This window comes from Panulirus ornatus, chromosome 4 (genome assembly GCF_036320965.1).
Source record: "Panulirus ornatus isolate Po-2019 chromosome 4, ASM3632096v1, whole genome shotgun sequence".
Lineage (NCBI taxonomy): Eukaryota > Metazoa > Arthropoda > Malacostraca > Decapoda > Palinuridae > Panulirus > Panulirus ornatus.
Window position 1 is genome coordinate 85,463,224 of NC_092227.1, and position 22,314 is coordinate 85,485,537.

At 39.4% G+C, this 22,314-nt stretch overlaps 1 protein-coding gene across 1 annotated transcript in view; it reads right to left on the minus strand.

The window, feature by feature from the left end:
- Positions 1–22,314, minus strand: part of LOC139764898 (putative polypeptide N-acetylgalactosaminyltransferase 9) — a 466,120-nt gene that overhangs the window by 112,000 nt on the left and 331,806 nt on the right. Inside the window, exon 11 of the mRNA XM_071691965.1 lies at positions 21,587–21,735. Within this exon, the coding sequence (XP_071548066.1) occupies positions 21,587–21,735 (149 nt within the window). The remainder of the gene's footprint in view (positions 1–21,586; positions 21,736–22,314) is intronic.

A 22,314-nucleotide genomic window follows, 5' to 3' on the forward strand; every position in this document is an offset into this window, starting at 1 on the left:
AGGGAGACCAAATTGGAGGTGGAAAGATGGAGTGAAAAAGATTTTGTGTGATCGGGGCCTGAACATGCAGGAGGGTGAAAGGAGGGCAAGAAATAGAGTGAATTGGAGTCATGTGGTATACAGGGGTTGACGTGCTGTCAGTGGATTGAAGCAAGGCATGTGAAGCGTCTGGGGTAAACCATGGAAAGCTGTGTAGGTATGTATATTTGCGTGTGTGGACGTGTGTATGTACATGTGTATGGGGGGGGGGTTGGGCCATTTCTTTCGTCTGTTTCCTTGCGCTACCTCGCAAACGCGGGAGACAGCGACAAAGTATAAAAAAAAAAAAAAAAAAAAAAAAAAGTCTGCTGAGTATTCCTGGGAAATTATATGGGAGGGTATTGAGTGAGAGGGTGAAGGCATGTACAGAGTATCAGATTGGGGAAGAGCAGTGTGGTTTCAGAAGTGGTAGAGGATGCGTGGATCAGGTGTTTGCTTTGAAGAATGTATGTGAGAAATACTAAGAAAAGCAAATGGATTTGTATGTAGCATTTATGGATTTTATTTATGGAATTTATTAAAAAAGGGAGTGACTGTATTGTTGACTGGTTGGTGAGGTTATTTAATGTATGTATGACTCATGATGAGGTGCCTGAGGATTGGCGGAATGCGTGCATAGTGCCATTGTACAAAGGCAAAGGGAATAAGAGTGAGTGCTCAAATTTCAGAGGTATAAGTTTGTTGAGTATTCCTGGTAAATTATATGGGAGGGTATTGATTGAGAGGGTGAAGGCATGTACAGAGCATCAGATTGGGGAAGAGCAGTGTGGTTTCAGAAGTGGTAGAGGATGTGTGGATCAGGTGTTTGCTTTCAAGAATGTATGTGAGAAATACTTAGAAAAGCAAATGGATTTGTATGTAGCATTTATGGATCTGGAGAAGGCATATGACAGAAATGATAGAGATGCTCTGTGGAAGGTATTAAGAACATATGGTGTGGGAGGCAAGTTGTTAGAAGCAGTGAAAAGTTTTTATCGAGGTTGTAAGGCATGTGTACGTGTAGGAAGAGAGGAAAGTGATTGGTTCTCAGTGAATGTAGGTTTGCGGCAGGGGTGTGTGATGTCTCCATGGTTGTTTAATTTGTTTATGGATGGGTTTGTTAGGGAGGTGAATGCAAGAGTTTTGGAAAGAGGGGCAAGTATGAAGTCTGTTGTGGATGAGAGAGCTTGGGAAGTGAGTCAGTTGTTGTTCGCTGATGATACAGCGCTGGTGGCCGATTCATGTGAGAAACTGCAGAAGCTGGTGACTGAGTTTGGTAAAGTGTGTGAAAGAAGAAAGTTAAGAGTAAATGTGAATAAGAGCAAGGTTATTAGGTACAGTAGGGTTGAGGGTCAAGTCAATTGGGAGGTAAGTTTGAATGGAGAAAAACTGGAGGAAGTAAAGTGTTTTAGATATCTGGGAGTGGATCTGGCACTGGATGGAACCATGGAAGCGGAAGTGAATCATAGGGTGGAGGAGGGGGCGAAAATCCTGGGAGCCTTGAAGAATGTGTGGAAGTGGAGAACATTATCTCGGAAAGCAAAAATGGGTATGTTTGAAGGAATAGTGGTTCCAACAATGTTGTATGGTTGCAAGGCGTGGGCTATGGATAGAGTTGTGCGCAGGAGGGTGGATGTGCTGGAAATGAGATGTTTGAGGACAATGTGTGGTGTGAGGTGGTTTGATCGAGTAAGTAACGTAAGGGTAAGAGAGATGTGTGGAAATAAAAAGAGCGTGGTTGAGAGAGCAGAAGAGAGTGTTTTGATATGGTTTGGGCACATGGAAAGAATGAGTGAGGAAAGATTGACCAAGAGGATATATGTGTCGGAGGTGGAGGGAACAAGGAGAAGTGGGAGACCAAATTGGAGGTGGAAAGATGGAGTGAAAAAGATTTTGTGTGATCGGGGCCTGAACATGCAGGAGGGTGAAAGGAGGGCAAGGAATAGAGTGAATTGGATCGATGTGGTATACCGGGGTTGACGTGCTGTCAGTGGATTGAATCAGGGCATGTGAATCGTCTGGGGTAAACCATGGAAAGCTGTGTAGGTATGTATATTTGCGTGTGTGGAAGTGTATGTATATACATGTGTATGGGGGTGGGTTGGGCCATTTCTTTCATCTGTTTCCTTGTGCTACCTCGCAAACGCAGGAGACAGCGAAAAAAAAAAAAATATATATATATATATATATATATATATATATATATATATATATATATAGTTTTTGGAGCCTCCTGCCTCATAACACAATTGTTGGCATACGGGAGAAGGGGATGTACAGGGTCAAAGAGTCTAAAGAGAGGCATGCATGACTGTACGCCTTTTGTGATAGGAAAGAATGTTCAGCCTCTTATGTTTAAAGACTTAATGTTCTTACTTAATGAGGCCTTATTAGTGCTTTAAAGAAACCCTTCCATAGTAACAACAGTTGAGGATATATGAAACAAGCTAAGACAGGAAACTGCAAATGTAGCATTTTACTGCAGGCCTTAACTTCTGTCCACTCTTATTCATTTAAAGTTAACTTTTTTAAGATCACACTAATTTGGCATGGTCACAGAGTTGCCAGAGGCCATGAGCCTCATTCATGTGAAAAGTAATGAAGAACTGCATGGGGTTCTCTTTCAAATTTTTGCTAATTTCAAGCAGAACTGATATTTTTAAATCAATATGTGCTATATAGGGAGTAGGGGGCTGGAAATCCTCCTCTCCCATTTTTTAATTTTCTACAAGAAGTAGCAGTGAGGATATTCCCTCTATGGCTGATTCCTGTTCTTAATGCTACCTCGCTAATTTGGGAAATTGCGATGTGGATGTAGAAAGGGAGCCATTTGGTAAACATGTGATTGTCACAGGGTAAGAGGGATGTGTGGAAATAAAAAGAGTGTGGTTGAGAGAGCAGAAGAGGGTGTTTTGAAATGGTTTGGTCACATGGAGAGAATGAGTGAGGAAAGATAGACCAAGAGGATATATGTGTCGGAGGTGGAGGGAACAAGGAGAAGTGGGAGACCAAATTGGAGGTGGAAAGATGGAGTGAAAAAGATTTTGAGTGATCGGGGCCTGAACATGCAGGAGGGTGAAAGGCGGGCAAGGAATAGAGTGAATTGGATCGATGTGGTATACCGGGGTTGACGGGCTGTCAGTGGATTGAATCAGGGCATGTGAAGCGTCTGGGGTAAACCATGGAAAGCTGTGTGGGGCCTGGATGTGGAAAGGGAGCTGTCGTTTCGGGCATTATTGCATGACAGCTAGGTACTGAGTGTGAACGAATGAGGCCTTTGTTGTCTTTTCCTAGCGCTACCTCACACACATGAGGGGGGAGGGGGATGGTATTCCATGTGTGGCAAGGTGGCGATGGGAATGAATAAAGGCAGACAGTGTGAATTGTGTGCATGGGTATATATGTATGTGTCTGTGTGTGTAATATATATGTGTACATTGAGATGTATAGGCATGTATATTTGCGTGTGTGGACGTGTGTGTATATACATGTGTATGGGGGTGGGTTGGGCCATTTCTTTCATCTGTTTCTTTGCGCTACCTCGAAAACGTGGGAAACAGCGACAAAGGAAAATGATAAAAATAAATAATGTACGTGTGTACGTATATGCATTTGTATGTGGATGGGGTGGGCCATTCTTTTGTTTGTTTCCTTGCGCTACTTTGCTAATGCACGAGACAGCGGTAAAGTATAATGAAAATGAATAAATATATGATACTACTATCAAAACTGCTAGTACAATTTTTCACAAAGATATTTCTCACTTGAAGGCCTAAATACAGAAAAAGCTCAAGGCATCAAATTCACTAGGGATGTAGTTGTGATTGTTTGAGTGAATGTGTATTACAGATCTATCACTCAAAGTTAACAGCATCATAAGGGCACTTCTTTCTGTAACCACAATGTACAGCTAATAAATCTGAGAGTAACTTAAGTTTGACATCAATCATATCATACTGTGAGTATATGGGATCATCATGATCACGTCTAAGTACATCAGATCACATGAGTAAATGTGACAACTCTGCATCTGTCAGTACAAAATAATACTTACATTAAAATCTCCTTCACCTAAATGATATATTGTTACAAAACTAAAGATATTGAGAAACATAGCATCATTAGTCAACAAACCCACATATTTCATTAAAGTCAAGACAAACACACACACCATTAAATGCAGAACATACAATGCAATTTGTGTTGCACTGTAGCAGTTTGATTTTCCCCACTCTAACTACATTATCAATCATAAAAATCATTTAAACTACATATATTTGTATTACCAAACCAACAATCTGCACACACTGGAATAACTCTGGTATCAGATTTTATCTTTATGAAACTTACTTGGCCCAGACAAGGCTTTACATCCAAAATATAAATTATCTCTAAACCAGAGTTTTCCATGATAAATAATACAAAGAACCTGCCCATGCCAATGTTAGCAATGTGATCATCAATAAATCAAGCTTTTATCACTGAAGCAATCTTAAAACAGACTTTTATAAAAGCGTGAAAGAGGCTGGTCTATTCCAAGTTGTGTGCCTAAATACACAATCTAAATATAAAAGTGTGTGATCATGTAATGAGTGAATGAGTAACTCGAGCAGGTACTGATGCTCTGGTGCGTACAATGAGTCCCCAGTTGAAGCCGCCAACTTGTATATCTTTTGACTTTGACAATTTGATCTGGAATGTGTCGTCTGCAATAACATCGATGACTGGGCAGACAGCAGTGGTGGGGTCACGGGTGATGCGATCCAGAAGTGGCTCCAACCAACCTGTGACATGGATTTTTCAATCCCTGATCTTCCCTGGATTGTAAGAATGTTCTCATTTTCCATAAATCTTAAAATTCCAGTTATCTAAAATATCCCAAGGCCAACAGACCTAATGTTTAGCAAGCCTATATGTCTACCACACGACAAATTCATCATGCTGACCAGGTCCTAATAAACATTAAACATGGTGTTACTAAACCCTTCGCAAATACGCAAAAGACTGTTCTGTTCTGCTTTGCTCAAAACAGCAAAAAGTCCTAAAAAGCTCTAGAGGTCCATTTATTTCATAACTCATAAATACTACCAGTAGTACAGCACCCATGATAAAGCAAAAGACTGTTGTAAAACTTTCTGTAAGAAAACAGTATCAAGAGATTAGTAGAAAAATGAAAGATTGTACATTGTACTGTGGTTTTATATGATCCTTCAAAACCAGTGAGAAAATGTGACAAAGCTAGACATAACATCCATTCTAGGTGTTCCTGTAAGTTGTGAAAGTTAATGCGAGTCTTGTTGACCTCAAATAACATGAACTGAAGCTTACATGGTACTAAGAGACCTAAGGGTCTCTGTTATCAGTATTCACTGTGAAGAGAATTGTTGAGGCTAGCTTAGTAACACCTTTCACCAACAGCTTGAATTCTCTATGCAGTCAACCATATGAAATTTCAGGATCTTGTGATTAAGAGAAACTTTTCTATCTCCTGGTAGAGGAATATCCTTTAATCCCACAAAGTAGACAGAATAATCATCTCACATGAAGCAGTGCAATAATGACTCCAACCAACCTACAGCAATTAAATTCAGTATCGCAAAGATTACCAACATGAATTCTAATACCTGCTGTCAATAACAGAACAAGTATCATTCCAAGTTTAAGGCAGGTATTTGCAATTAATCTAAATAAGAAGTACTGGTCTCTCTTGTTTATGCTAAGGATTGTGTTCCCAGGAAAGGTCAATTTAGGCAAAATTTGAGATAAAAAAATAAATGTTTCTATAGAAAAAAGGGATTTCATTTCCCATCCAATGTTAAAGTTCCCCTTTTGATGAATACTCTATACTGCAATAAGTTTTCATGCATACCCTAATAACAATTATATTTCAAGGCACTTCATTAATAGTAAAGGAATTAAAAAATGAGCATAATGTATTCGTCAATACATTGTGATTTTCTGTCTTCTGTAAGAAGAGAGGTGACATGAGGTTAATGTCACCTGAACTTAATACTACCAACTTCTGATTCTGGTCCATACAGGTAACATATCATATTGGCTGAAAATGCAATATGCAGTTTAAGATCAATATAAATTTTGACAGAATTCTCATACCGTAAACCATCCCAGACAATGAAACTGTTAACCTTTTCAAGTCTTCTCAATATTTCCAAATTCAATTTGAGTGTTACTGACTAAGGCTTCTTTATAATACGTTTTCCACTTGCAGAACTTAAACACTTTACAAAGCTATTGTTAACTGCAAATAGAAAGTTAATCTATGCACTGTATCTCACATAATGCATGGAATCCTGGCAATGTATGTGAGGTTTTACTAAGATACATTATGCATGGGGGATAGATGGTGCACTTGGAAACAAAAAAATTAAGTTTTCAAAGTTTAATGAACTGTCTAACTTTATGAGTAAGATTCACCCAGTACTTGTACTGTACCTGAATGATTTCCAATTTATCATCAGACTGAAACCAACCGTAGGCCGCACTTTTCTTGATTTGTCTTTGTAGCCACAAGTAGATTTCTTTCAACTGATCTTATCTCTATTTACCACATTCCATCAATCATTTACTATCAAGACAGGCTCAATGTACTTTTCATCTCTTTCAGACAAGCTTAAACTTTTTATTTGTTTTTAATGTAGGATAGTTATGGATAATAAAATAAAAAAAAAAATCAGGGTGTAAAAAACATGGAGTTGTAAATGTTGAACTATGCATCCAACAATTTGATCCTCGTGAACTTGGTATCAGTGATGAAGAAAGGAAAGAAAAATCTTATCAGATACGGTATTTCAACTTATTAATGAAGATAGAATATTACAAATGGTTACAAAACTCCTGAAATTACATCACTGATTTCTTTGTCAACATTATACCATACCATAGGTCATTTGTCACCAAAAACTTTTATCATAAATCCTATAATGGATTTGATAACTTTACTTACTGTTAGGTCTACTTCATGCAACACTAAGCAGATTGGTAAGGCATTTATCACACTTTCAATTGCTTTCTTGATTTTGGCCAAATAACAGTGTTACAAAAAAAACTATGAAGTCCTGAACCCCAAACGCTCTTGGTGCAAATGTGGGTTTGCAAAGCAACATCTTACCTGCAGATACCAATCAAACCCACCCACTGCTCCAGGCAAGTTCTTGGATTTATACTCAAACGTGTCATCACTAATTACATCTATGTCAGGAGTTACCACATTGTTGGTGTTCTTAGCTATTCTGTCAAGGAGGGGTTCCAACCAGCCTGGGGTACAAAATATGTCAGGTGTGACACATAGCAAGGGCACAACAAACGTAGAAATTCTATCTGGGGCATAAAATATGTCAGGTGTGACACAAAGCAAGGGAATAACAAAATGAAAATTCTGTATCTGTATTTATAGAAAAGTTCTACAGCTTTCTATTACTTTACAACTGAGAAATAAAAGATAAGTTACTTGAATACATGTCAGCCATAAATACACTATCATATGTATCTTGATGCTTAACATAATTCTAGGGTTCTGTGCTTCACTATCAATAGCCTACAACAAATTATAATGACAGCAAAGCTAACCACCATCAATTTCTACAGTCAACAGCAACTACTCAAATATACTGTTTTTTCGTATATTGTGTATTTCAACAATGAATCCATCAAAAAGAATATCTCTATCAAGTAGCCTTTTCCCACATTTAATGCAAGCTTACAAAGGTGGAAATCTTCCCCATATTTTCATTTTCCAACCATCTGTATACCTTCAAAATTCAAAACCAAAAATCTATGCTCCAAATATCTACACATAAATTTCATATTATCTATTTATGATAACGAAAAATTATCCTTGAATGTAACATAAACACAGATAAGTATACAGCTCATCTTTTTTCATGCAACCAGAAGAAAGTGAACAAAAACTGATAAGGTCAAAAGCTCATACTACAACTACAGCCTTCTAAACAAAATAAAATTTTCTATATCAAAATTGGGTTAAAATCTAATATGTTTACAACCTATTAAACATAAGTATGCTCTTTGTAGGCAACTCCCTGAAGCATTCATGGGAAAAACATGGGCCTCAATCAAGTTTGGGCCCATAAAGTTAGAACTGGCTAACGCTGAGACGACAAAGTATAATAAATGAATAAATATAATCCATCAAAAAGAATATCTCTTATCAAGTATGCCTTTTCCCACATTCAATGCAAGCTCACAAAGGGGAAAATCTTCCCCATATTTTCATTTTCAAACCATCTGTATACCTTCAAAATTTAAAACCAAAAATTAATGCTTCAAATATCTACCGATAAATTTCATATATCAGTTTATGGTAATGAAAAATTATCCTTAAATGTAACATAAACACAGATAAGTATACAGCTTGTCTTTTTTCATGCAACCAGAAAGTGAAGAGAAACATAATGGAGATGGAGTAAGTATTTTGAAGGTTTGTTGAATGAGTTACATGATAGAGTGGCAATTATAGGGCGTTTTGGTCGAGGGGGTGTGTGAAGTGAGAGGGTCAAGGAGAATGGTTTGTTAAATGGAGAATAGGTAGTGAAAGCTTTGCGGATGACGAAAGCCAGTAAGGCAACAGGTTTGGATGGCATTGCATTGGAATTTATAAAAAATGGGGGTGACTGTGTTCTGGACTGGTTGGCGAGGATATTCAATGGATGTATGGCTCATGGTGAAGTGCCTGAGGATTGGCAGAATGCATGCATAGTGCCATTGTACAAAGGTAAAGGGGATAAAAATGGGTGCTCAAATTATAGAGGTATAAGTTTGTTGAGTATGCCTGGGAAATTGTATGGGAGGGTATTGATTGTGAGGGTGAAGGCATGTACAGAGCATCAGATTGGGGAAGAGCAGTGTGGCTTCAGAAGTGGTAGACGATGTGTGGATCAGGTGTTTGCTTTGAAGAATGTATGTGAGAAATACTTAGAAAAGCAAGTGGATTTGTATGTAGCATTCATGAATCTGGAGAAGGCATATGATAGGAGTGGATAGAGATGCGCTGTGGAAGGTATTAAGAATATATGGTGTGGGAGGCAAGTTGTTAGAAGCAGTGAAAAGTTTTTATCGAGGATGTAAGGCATGTGTACGAGTAGGAGGAGAGGAAAGTGATTGGTTCCCAGTGAATGTCGGTTTGCGGCAGGGGTGTGTGATGTCTCCATGGTTGTTAAATTTGTTTATGGATGGGGTTGTTAGGGAGGTGAATGCAAGTTTTGGAGAGAGGGGCAAGTATGCAGTATGCTGTGGATGAGAGAGCTTGGGAAGTGAACCAGTTGTTGTTCACTGATGATACAGCAATGGTGGCTGATTTGGGTGAGAAACTGCAGAAGCTGGTGACTGAGTTTGGTAAAGTGTGTGAAAGAAGAAAGCTGAGAGTAAATGTGAATTAGAGCAAGGATATTAGGTACAGTAGGGTTGAGAGACAAGTCAACTGGGAGGTAAGTCTGAATGGAGAAAAACTGGAGATAGTGAATTGTTTTAGACATCCAGGAGTGGACTTGGCAGTGGATGGAATCATGGAAGCAGAAGAAAGTCACAGGGTGGGGAAGGGGGAGAAGGTTCTGGGAATGTTGAAGAATGTGTGGAAGGCGAGAACATTATCTCGGAAAGCAAAAATGGGTATGTTTGAAGGAATAGTGGTTCCAACAATGTTATATGGTTACAAAGCTTGGGCTAAAGAGAGGGTTGTTCAGAGGAGGGTGGATGTGTTGGAAATGAGATGTTTGAGGACAATATGTGATGTGAGGTGGTTTGATTAAGTAATGAAAGGGGTAAGAGAGATGTGTGGTAGTAAAAAGAATGTGGTTGAGAGAGCAGAAGAGGGTGTGTTGAAATGGTTTGGTCACATGGAGAGAATGAGTGAGGAAAGATGGACAAATAGGAAATATGTGTCAGAGGTGGAGGGAATGAAGAAAAGTGGGAAACCAAATTGGAGGTGGAAGGATGGAGTGAAAAAAGATTTTGAGTGATCGGGGCCTGAACATGCAGGAGGGTGAAAGGCATGCAAGGAATAGAGTGAATTGGAACGATGTGGTATAACGGGGTCGACGTGCTGTCAATGGATTGAACCAGGGCATGTGAAGCGTCTGGGGTAAACCATGGAGAGTTTTGTGGGGCCTGGATGTGGAAAGGGAGCTGTGGTTTCAGTACATTATACATGACAGCTAGAGACTGAGTGTGAACAAATGTGGCCTTTGTTGTCTTTTCCTAGCGCTACCTCGCACGCATGCGGGGGGAGGGGGAGTGTCATTGCATGTGTGGTGGGGTGGCAACGGGAATGAATATTGGCAGCAAGTATGAAATATGTACATGTGTACATATGTATACATCTGTGTATGTATATATATATGTATACGTTGAAATGTATAGGTATGTATACGTGTGTGTGTGGACATGTATATATATGCATGTGTATGTGGGAGGGTTGGGGCATTCTAATGTCTGTTTCCTTGTGCTACCTCGCTAATGTGGGAGGGAATGACAAAGTGTAATAAAATAAAATAGAATAAATAATATGGGTAAAACTGAAAGTGGATGGAGAGAGATGGGTGATTATTGGTGCATATGCACCTGGGTATGAGAAGAAAGATCATGAGAGACAAGCGTTTTGGGAGCATCTGAGTGAGTGTGTTAGTAGTTTTGATGCATGAGACCGGGTTATAGTGATGGGTAATTTGAATGCAAAGGTGAGTAATGTGGCAGTTGGGGGAATAATTGGTGTCCATGGGGTGTTCAGTGTTGTAAATGGAAATGGTGAAGAGCTTGTAGATTTATGTGCTGAAAAAGAACTGGTGATTGGGAATACCTGGTTTAAAATGAGAGATACATAAATATACGTATGTAAGTAGGAGAGATGGCCAGAGGGCATTATTGGATTACGTGTTAATTGATAGGCGCGCGAAAGAGAGACTTTAGGATGTTAAAGTGCTGAGAGGTACAACTGGAGGGATGTCTGATCATTATCTTGTGGAGGCGAAGGTGAAGATTTGTAGAGGTTTTCAGAAAAGAAGAGAGATGTTGGGGTGAAGAGAGTGGTGAGAGTAAGTGAGCTTGGGAAGGAGACTTGTGTGAGGAAGTACCAGAAGAGACTGAGCACAGAATGGAAAAAAAAGAGAGAACAAAGGACGTAAGGGGAGTGGGGGAAGAATGTGATGTATTTAGGGAAGCAGTGATGGCTTGCGCAAAAGATGCTGGTGGCATGAGAAGCGTGGGAGGTGGGCACATTAGAAAGGGTAGTGAGTGGTGGGATGAAGAAGTAAGACTATTAGTGAAAGAGAAGAGAGAGCCATTTCGATGATTTTTACAGGGAAATAATGCAAATGACAGGGAGATTTATAAAAGAAAGAGGCAGGAGGTCAAGAGAAAGGGGCAAGAAGTAAAAAAGAGGGCAAATGAGAGGTGGGGTGAGAGAGCATCATTAAATTTTAGGGAGAATAAAAAGATGTTTTGGAGAAAGGTAAATAAAGTGTATAAGACAAGGGAACAAATGGGAACATCAGTGAAGGGGGCTAATGGGGAGGTGATAACTAGTAGTAGTGATGTGAGAAGGAGATGGAGTGAGTATGTATGACTCTCGGTGAGGTGCCTGAGGATTGGCGGAATGCTCGCATAGTGCCATTGTACAAAGGCAAAGGGGATTAGAGTGAGTGCTCAGATTAGAGAGGTATAAGTTTGTTGAGTATTCCTGGGAAATTATATGAGAGGGTATTGATTGAGAGGGTGAAGGCATGTACAGAGCATGAGATGGAGGAAGAGCAGCGTGGTTTCAGAAGTGGTAGAGGATGTGTGGATCAGGTACTTGCTTTGAAGAATGTATGTGAGAAATACTTACAAAATCAAATGGATTAGTATGTAGCATTTATGGATCTGGAGAAGGCATATGATAGAGTTGATAGAGATGCTCTGTGGAAGGTATTAAGAATATATGGTGTGGGAGGCAAGTTGTTAGAAGCAGTGAAAAGTTTTTATCGAGGATGTAAGGCATGAGCATGTGTAGGAAGAGAGGAAAGTGATTGGTTCTCAGTGAATGTTGGTTTGTGGCAGGGGTGCATGATGTCTCCATGGTTGTTTAATTTGTTTATGGATGGGGTTGTTAGGGAGGTGAATACAAAAATTTTGGAAAGAGGGGTATGTATGCAGTTTGATGTGGATGATAGAGCTTGGGAAGAGAGTCAGTTGTTCACTGATGATACAAGCACTGGTGGCTGATTTGGGTGAGAAACTGCAGAAGTTGGTGACTGAGTTTGGTAAAGTGGGTGAAAGAAGAAAGCTGAGAGTAAATGTGAATAAGAGCAAGGTTATTAGGTACCGTAGGGTTGAGGGACAAGTCACTTGGGAGGTAAGTTTAAATGGAGAAAAACTGGAGGATGTGAAGTGTTTTAGATATCTGTGAGTGGATTTGGCAGCGGATGGAACCATGTAAGCAGAAGTGAGCCATAGGTTGGGGGAGGGGGCGAAAGTTTTGGGAGCATTGAAAAATGTGTGGAAGTCGAGAATGTTATCTTGGAAAGCAAAAATGGGTATGTTTGAAGGAATAGTGGTTCCAACAATGTTATATGGTTGCGAGGCGTGGGCTATAGATAGAGTTGTGCGGAGGAGGGTGGATGTGGTGGAAATGAGATGTTTGAGGACAATATGTGGTGTGAGGTGGTTTGATCGAGTAAGTAATGAAAGGGTAAGAGAGATGTGTGGTAATAAAAAGAGTGTGGTTGAGAGAGCATAAGAGGGTGTTCTGAAATGGTTTGGTCACATGGAGAAAATGAGTGAGGAAAGATTGACAAAGAGGATATAAGTGTCAGAGGTGGAGGGAATGAGAAGTGGGAGACCAAATTGGAGGTGGAAAGATGGAGTGATAAAGATTTTGAGTGATCGGGGCCTGAACATGCAGGAGGGTGAGAGGCATGCAAGGAATAGAGTGAATTATTGAAATGATGTGGTATACTGGGGTCAACGTGCTGTCAATGGATTGAACCAGGGAATGTGAAGCATCTGGGGTAAACCATGGAAAGTTTTGTGGGGCTTGGATGTGGAAAGGGAGCTGTGGTTTTGGTGCATTATTACATGACAGCTCGAGACCGACTGTGAACGATTGTGGGCTTTGTTGTCTTTTCCTAGCGCTACCTCGCACATATGCAGTGGGAGGGGGTTGTTATTTCATGTAAGGCGGGGTGGCGACGGGAATGAATAAGGGCAGACAGTATGAATTATGCACATGTGTACATATGTATATGTCTGTGTGTGTATATATATGTATACGTTGAGGTGTACAGGCATGTATATGTGCGTAAGTGGACGTGTATGTATATACTTGTGTATGTGGGTGGGTTGGGCCATTCTTTCGTCTGTTTCCTTGCACTAACTTGCTAACACGGGAGATAGCGACAAAGTATAATAAATGAATAAATAATAAATATAAAACCATACAATTAATAATACTAATGAAATCAACAACAATGATAATAATCTTTTGAAAGTCCGAATCCCTACATGAAGGGCACAGGGATGCATTCAATCCCTTAAAATCCCATTCCCCTCTTTCAGATCACCTGTAAGGACTTGCAATTCTAGGTCTATTGGTGATCATCTCTGGTTTTCGTCTCTTAGGAATTTTGTTGACAGATTTTTCAGAGCCCCAGACTAATAAGGGTAATAATGTAAGTGGAATATGAGAGATGGGTGATTATTAGCATTCATGCACCTGACCTCTAGAAGAACAATGAAGAGAGGAGAGTGGTTTAAGAGCAACTGAGTGAATGTATTGGCAGTTGCGATGCAGGGGCTCAGGTATTAGTGTTGGGCGATTCAACTTCGAAAATGAATAATGAGGCAGACGGGGGTATAATTGGGAGGCATGGGGTATCCGACATTGTGAATAAGAATGGCCTGCACCTGGTGAAGTTATGTGCTGAAAAAGGACTGGTGACTGGGAATATCTGGGGATAGGGGAGAAAGAATACTTCCCACGTATTCCCTGCGTGTCGTAGAAGGCGACTAAAAGGGAAGGGAGCGGGAGGCTGGAAATCCTCCCCTCATTTTTTTTTTTTTTTTTCCAAAAGAAGAAACAGAGAAAGGGGCCAGGTGAGGATATTCCCTCAAAGGCCCAGTCCTCATCCTCTGTTCTTAACGCTACCTCGCTAATGCGGGAAATGGCGATTAGTATAAAAAAAAGAAAAAAAAAAAAAAGTAGAAAAGATGGCCAGTGAGCATTATTGGATTACATATTAATTGATAGGCATGCAAGATAAAAGCTTAGATGTGAATTTGCTAAGTAGGGCAGCTGGTCTGTTGTCTAAGCACTAAAAGGTGAAGATAAGACTGGATATTTGCAAAGGTTTTCAAAAAAGGGGAAATGAGAAGAATGAGAAGAAAGTCATGTGAAGAAATACCAAAAAAGATTGAGTGTAGAATGACAAAAGGTAAAAGTAAACAAGCATGAGGAAAAATTAGGGAATGGGAAATGTTTAGGGAAGCACTGTTGGCATATGCAAGAGAAGTGTGTGGTATGTGGGAGGTCAGAAAGGATAGCAAGTGGCGGGATGATCAAGTAAAGTTGTAAGTAAAAGATAAAGAGAGAAGTATGGGCGGTACTCAGAGAAACTAGTGCAAATGCATGGGTTATGTACAAGACAAAGTGGCAAGAGGTAGAGACGAAGGTGCAGGGGTTGAAAAAGAGGGCAAATGGGAGTTGCGATGAGTGACCATCAGTAAACGACAGGGAGACCATGATGTTTTGCAAAAAGGTTTACTGTGTGAGAAAAACAAAGAACAAATGGGAACATCAGTAAAAAGGAGAAATGGAAAAGTGGTAACAGGTAGTGATGAAGTGAGGAGGAGATAAAGTGAATATTTTGAAGGACCATTTAATGTGTTTGATGATAGGAGTGGCAGATGTAGGGAATGTAAATATATTCATACAGGCCAGGCAGGTAAAACTGTAACAGAGAGGTGTTATTGGCACCATCATTCAGTATGCTGGGATGACCACAAAAATGATTGCTAAACATTGTCATGAAAATTATCACCCTATAGCTCTTGAAAATCCAGTTATCTTATACCCCTCTGCTGATTATGCCACAAGCAACGTCATTGAATGTCTTAATTGCTAATACTAAGGACTTTAATTTGTCCCCAGGTAATTCTAAAGCCTAGCTTTAACCAAATCATTATGAGAGAATTGACAAAAAAAAAAAACATATTCAAGATACACTCAGCTAATCAGGTCAACACCTGCCATAAGACCCCCTTAATCACTCTCCCTTACAACACTCACGGCCTGACAAAGCAGAGTCTGCTTGGTCTATAAAGATTGGTGTTGGACAGCAGGAATCAAGTGTAATGTGGGATTTAAACAACTCTGTTAAGTACTGGCACCTGATGAGGTGGACTGTCTCCATGAAAAACATGTCATGCCCCATGTATAGAAAAATTACATGTATAGAAAAATTACATGTATAGAAAAATTACTGAAGTGCAATTCCACGCTCACACATTTTATTTCATACATTTTCGCCATTTCCTGCATTAGTGAGGTAGTGTTAAGAACAGAGGCCTGAGCCTTATAGGGAATATCCTCACTTTGCTCACCTTCTCTGTTCCTTCTTTTGAAAAATTAAAAAAAAAAAATGGGAAGGGAGGATTTCCATCCCCTGCTCCCTCCCCTTTTAGTCACCTTCTACGACACGCAGAGAATACTTGGGAAGTATTCTTTCTCCCCCATCCTGAGGGATATCAATACATTGTGATCATACTTAATCACCGTTTCCCACATCAGCGAGGTAGCCCAAGGAAACAGACGAAGAATGGCCCAATCCCTCACATACACATATAAATACATAAACGCCCATACATGCACATATACATACACATACATACACAAACACAGGCATATACATATATATAAACATGTACATATTCATACATGCTGCCTTCATCCATTCCTGTCACCACCCCATCACACAGAAAACAGCATCCCCCTCCCTCCAGCGAGGTAGCACCAGGAAAAGACAAAAAGACCACATTCGTTCACACTCAGTCTCTAGCTGTCATGTGTAATGCACCAAAACCACAGTTACCTATCCACATCCAGGCCCCCCAGCCCTTTCCATGGTTTACCCCAGACACTTCACATTCCCTGTTCCTTTCAGTCCATTGACAGCAAGCTGACCCTAGTATACCACAACGTTCCAATTCACTCTATTCCTTGCATACCTTTCACCCTCCTGTATGTTCAGGCCCCAATCGCTCAAAATCTTTTTCACTCCATCTTTCCACCTCAAATTTGGTCTCCTGCTTCTCCTTGTTCCCTTCATCTCAGACACATATATCCTATGTCAATCTTTCCCTTCTCATTCTCTCCATATGTCCAAACCATTTCAACACACCCTTTTCTGCTCTCTCAACCACATTCTTTTTATTACCCTCCATCTCTCTTACCCTTTCGTTACTTATTCGATCAAACCACCTCACACCATATACTGTCCTAAAACATTTCATTTCCAACACATCCACCCTCCTCCGTACAACCCTATCTACAGCCCATGCCTTGCAACCATATAACAATGTTATACTACTTTTCCTTCAAACATACCCATTTTTGCTCTCCATGATAATGTTCTCACCTTCCACACATTCTTCATCACTCCAAGAACCTTCACCTCCTCCCCCCACCCTGTGACACTTCCACTTCCATGGTTCCATTTGCTGCTAAGTCTACTCCCGGATATCTAAAACACTTCACTTCCTCCCATTTTTCTCCATTCAAACTTGCATTCCAAATGACTTGTCCCTCAACCCTACCTTTACTCTTACCCTTACTCTTATTCACATTTACTCTCAACTTTCTTTCACATACTTTTCCAAACTCAGTCACTAATCTCTGCAATTTCTCACCTGAATCTGCCACTAGAGCTGTATCATCAGCAAACAACAACCGACTCACTTTCCAGGCCTTCTCATCCGCAACAGACTGATTACTTGCCCCTTTCCAAAACTCTTGCAATTACCTCCCTAACAACCCCATCCATAAATAAATTAAACAGCCATGGGGACATCACACACCCCTGCCACATTCCAACATTCACTGCAAACCAATCACTCTCCTCTCTTCCTACTCATACACATGCCTTACATCCTCGATAAAAACTTCTTGATTCTAACAACTTACTTCCCACACCATATACTCTTAAAACCTTCCACAAAGCATCTCTATCAACTCTATCATATGCCTTTTCCAGATCCATAAACACTACATATAAATCCATCTGTTTTTCTAAGTATTTCTCACATACATTCTTCAAAGCAAACACCTGATCCACATACCCTCTACCACTTCTGAAACCACACTGCTCTTCCCCAATCTGATGCTCTGTATATGCCTTCACCCTCTCAATCAATGCCCTCCCATATAATTTCCCAGGAATACTCAACAAACTTGTGCCTCTGTAATTTGAACACTCACCTTTATCCCCTTTGCCTTTGTACAATGGCACTATGCATGCATTCTGCCAATCCTCAGGCACTTTTATCCACATCTACTCTCAACTTTCTCCCTTCACACACTTTCCCGAACTCAGTCACCAGCTTCTGCAGTTTCTCTCTCGAATCAGCCACCATGCTGTATCTTCAGTGAACAACAACTGACTCACTTCCCAGGCCCTCTCATCCCCAACAGACTGCATACTCGTCCCTCCCTCCAAGACTTGCATTTACCTCCCTCGCCACCCCATCCATAAAGGAATTAAATAACCATGGTGACATCACACACCCCTGCTACAGATGGACCTTCACTGGGTACCAGTCACTCTCCTCTCTTCCTACTCACACACATTCCTTACTGAGGGCATGGTTAATGCAGACAGCATACATATATTTACGGCTAAGTAATAGCAAAAGCTTCTATAAGATCAGGCCTAACAAGTGTAAAATTCCCTCCCCATGAAGTGCAAACAGGTAATTATCTATGCACAGTGTCTAAACTAGAAACCAAAACCAATCAGCTTGCAACATGCCTATCAATCAGATGCACTAGAGGCAGGTCCATAATTCTACCCAAGTGATACAGTGCTGGTCTGGTGTATCAACATCATGTTTTCAGAGGTCTGACAGTAATTTCAATATTTCAGCTAGTGCAATCACCAAAATCAATGCTAACTTTTTTCCTCCAGCTCATTATTTGTCCTCAATCTGTCATACAACTCTCCAGCACCCCTGTAACTACTTTAATCCTCTTAGTGCATCCAAATCCAGTTTTTCTTTGTTAAATCCATACCAAATTCGAATCTTTCAGCTTCTACCTTGTCCTCAAATACCTAAAATTTCATCCCATTCATTCCCTTGTCTTCTGTTGACTGATTTTTTCAATTTCTTCCTTGAGTACCTGAAACTCTTTCAGTTCTCATCTTTTCATAATGCACTTAATACTTCCAGGAAGCTTCCTTCTAGCTGAAAATACAAAAAGCTCTAGTTGCTCTTGTTTAAAGTGAAACTGTGCTTTGAACACCAACAATGCTAAAGGTGTGCTATATTTGTAATGCATGTACTGGTGAGAAAAATGGGTCAAAGAAATAGTATAAAATGTACCTCTATCAGAACTATGATAAAAGATTCTGGAGGGAGAGGTAAAGGACATTATCCTGATGCTATCATGTTATAGAATTTTGTAGGGAAGTAATTCATTAACTATCTATCCCTCTCTGAGTCATGTAAAATTAAGCATCCTCTGGACAGATCATTTCTTGGCACAGTCAAGAGGAAAACTGAATGGTTCTTGTTTCAAGTTCTTATCCACAAAAAGAATGAATGGTGCCGTTGTTTGGAGATTTTAACTATGTGAAAAAATTGAGAGGTACCACTGCACTGGGTTTTCCCACCTAATAAAAACAGGAGTTCTCTAATTTCCAAGAGAACACATGTCAATACAGTAAATGATAAATCATGATGAAGCAAATTACTGGTCTATTTGTGGTAAAAGTTCTAGCTCTCAGAGCATCTTGCTAGTTTATTCAGATCATGTTCACATTTCTATAATTTCTAGCCTACCTGAAAATTAATAATATTCATATTAGCATAAACAAATAAAATCCTTTGAACTGTTTTTCTTTTGGGAGATTAAATATAAAAAATCACACTGTATTTAAAAAAATACTTTAAGATTACACCGAGTGACACTACAGCAAAATCTCAGATCCTTTCTCATGTAAGATCCTTATCATCAGAACTGACTTATGAAAAATATGATATGATATTTGATACAGTTGGATGTTCTGCTATTTTAAAATGAACAAGACTAGTTTTCCATTACAATGCCTGATAAGGGAGTCATTAGCTTAGTAACTTTCAACTGTGTTCATACAACTGTCCAAAATCAATGGGTATCAAGAGCTTCTAATCTTCCAATAGATAGTGATACTGCTCAATAAAAAATTGCACCTAGGTTCAACATTCAACAATAAGCAAATTACTAATGGGTCAATAGTGCACAGTCCAACTACCAGGGACCGTCCAAGTAAATAAATATTTCTACATTTATCCTAATTATATCTGCATAACCAACCATAACCATGTTGTCCAACATTATCCAGCCATCCTCAGATAAAGGCAACTACACTAAAACCATCACTCATTTGGAGTCCTGAGTGAATTCTTCCGTCATAAGTAGCAATCATCATAACTAAGCAAATGTACAATTACCTCATATTTCAGGAAAGATTTTTTTTTATATGAAAAACTAATTATGTAAACAATTCCTATTGCTATCTGTGATTTTGCAATTAATTTATAAATCAACCATACACACCACTGCACCTAAGGTGAAGCTAAATTTTTTTCATCTATGAAAGAAGCACCCAAGCAAAAAGCACCAACGTGAAAATAAGAAGAGTCACAATTAATAACTGTTGCTAATTTACCTTCCTTTCAGGTGCATTAACTATAACTAGTACTGTGCAAAAGCTCAGTCAACTTGTGAGGAGTCCCCATCAAATTAAAGAGAGACAAATAAGCCCTACTTCAACAAATGAATTTTTCATTAAGTCACTAAACCTTCCCTAGAAACATAAGCCATCACCAAATTGTCAGCTTTACTATAAAGTTATGCTGAAGGCTGCCAATGTGGTCGGCCATAACTTGTGCTGTGCCTTTGTTACAAGTGATGATGATAACAGTCATTCAGCCTTACTGTTAAATCCCAAGAGAAGCCACCAACAATAAAAATGTCGGAAAATTTATATAAAAACTTGAATGTTTCATCTGAGATGTAGTCTATGACTGGACACACGACATTGGAGGAGTTTCTTGCAATGCGGTCCATGAGTGGCTCCAGCCAACCTGATAAATTACACCATGAGACATCACACTAAAAACCCACTTGATTATGATTAGATCTTGTAAAGGATGAAAAATGCTAAAATTGCGGAACAACTGTTGGGTAAGACTTTTTGTACAGATTAATAAGAGCAAGGCCAAAAAAATATCAAAACACAACCAATTTGGATGCACACCAAGTTATATTAGACCTGTACATCTGTTTCACCAGAACAGAGAATATCTACATTCATCCCTCTAACAAATGATCTGCCAGATACCAAATACGGAAACTAGAAAAAACTGCTCATGCCTACCAAACTGAGGGATACATAAGTCAACAACAATAGATTTTTGATATCCATACTAACTGAAGAAACAGGTATAATTATCCTATGCATGCACGCTAATTATTCACTCTGTAATTTGATTAGACAAAAAGGGATATTCAATGAAACTGTAAAAATGGTGAAAATCAAAAGTAAACATACATGATACAATTCCTAATGATATGGAGAATATATAATATTCCAATTTCAAATATCAAAGTTTATGCAAAGCAGCAATGTGGATTCTGCAATGGAAACAGTGTAAAAGCCACAGGATATGGAGTAAAATATAGCTATGTACAAGATAATACCAGCATCTCAAAGCCTTGCAGTGAGAAACATATTGCATCAATTTATATGTTGAAGACACCAGTTAATGAAATATCAAATCACACCATATGTAAACTCCTATGTCTTTATTACATGTAACATACATACATCAAACAGTAAAAACCTTAAATATTATCTCTAAGGTGTGGCAGTATGAACCTGAAAGATATAAAAATATTCATTAAGAAATAGTATAGGTAAATATGTTGCTGGTATGCTTGATGAAAAATAACATAAAAAGGGGATGCAGGCCAACACCAGGTTATTGTTAGCAGTTCCATGCACAATCAAGAGTTAAGTTCAGCAGCGTTAAATGCTGTTAATGCAATATGTTGTCAATATGTTGTTCTTTTGTGTTGACTGTAGAAGCATAGATGACTAATCCACCTCTGTATTACCCCATAAACTGTTAAGTCTATTTAACATACATGGAAACCCAAGAAAAGAGATGACATAGCATTAAATGTCAGCTGATGAAAAGAAGGAACTTTAACCTATTCCAGCATTTTATAGCTTCCCAGATATAATGTATGAACATGACTTGTTGGTGTAGGCGTGCACAGGAAGAGGCATAAGAGCCACACCTGGAGATTCCAATCGAAGCCACCAACATTGACCCCTGAGGAATCACGGTAGTGGTACTCGAAGGTGTCATCGGAGAGGACATCTATGACTGGACAGACGACGGTCTGGGGATCCAGAGCGATGCGGACCAGCAGGGGTTCCAGCCAACCTACAGGTGCCAGTTCAGTGCCAGTTCAAGAGTTAGGTCAGGGATATACAACCTCTTATGAGTCTACATTAAGTTAAAGTCAAAGAAATGCACCTTGGGAGTCACAGCAAATGCCAATTGAATATAAGCATTCTCTGTAAAATCTTGAAAGAATAGGGCCAGGAAGTCCAAGGGAGATTAACATTCTAAAGCTCTCAACCTCAATTCATTATCCATATCATGGTACAGGTGTTACTGGACTCTGCCTGTAGTAAGTTGCACCACGAGTGGAAAGTCACCTTCAGCAAGGCTGTATAGTTGTCAAATGACAAAAAAAGAATATAATCTCACCAAGGAATTTCTCCCTACAAAGGAGTGCATCATTTCCCTGCTACTGGTTGTAACAGCCATGAGGCTGTAGATGATGTCCCATAAAAGGGGTCCTAAGCATGTTATGATTATGATACGATTGATACAACGGATATCAATTCAAAAACCAACCTCTGAAGCCTTGCTTATATCTTAAAAAACTATGTCTTCATAACAGTCATCTAAGTCTGATTAAAATGTACTGAATACCATGCAATTTTGATTTCTTCA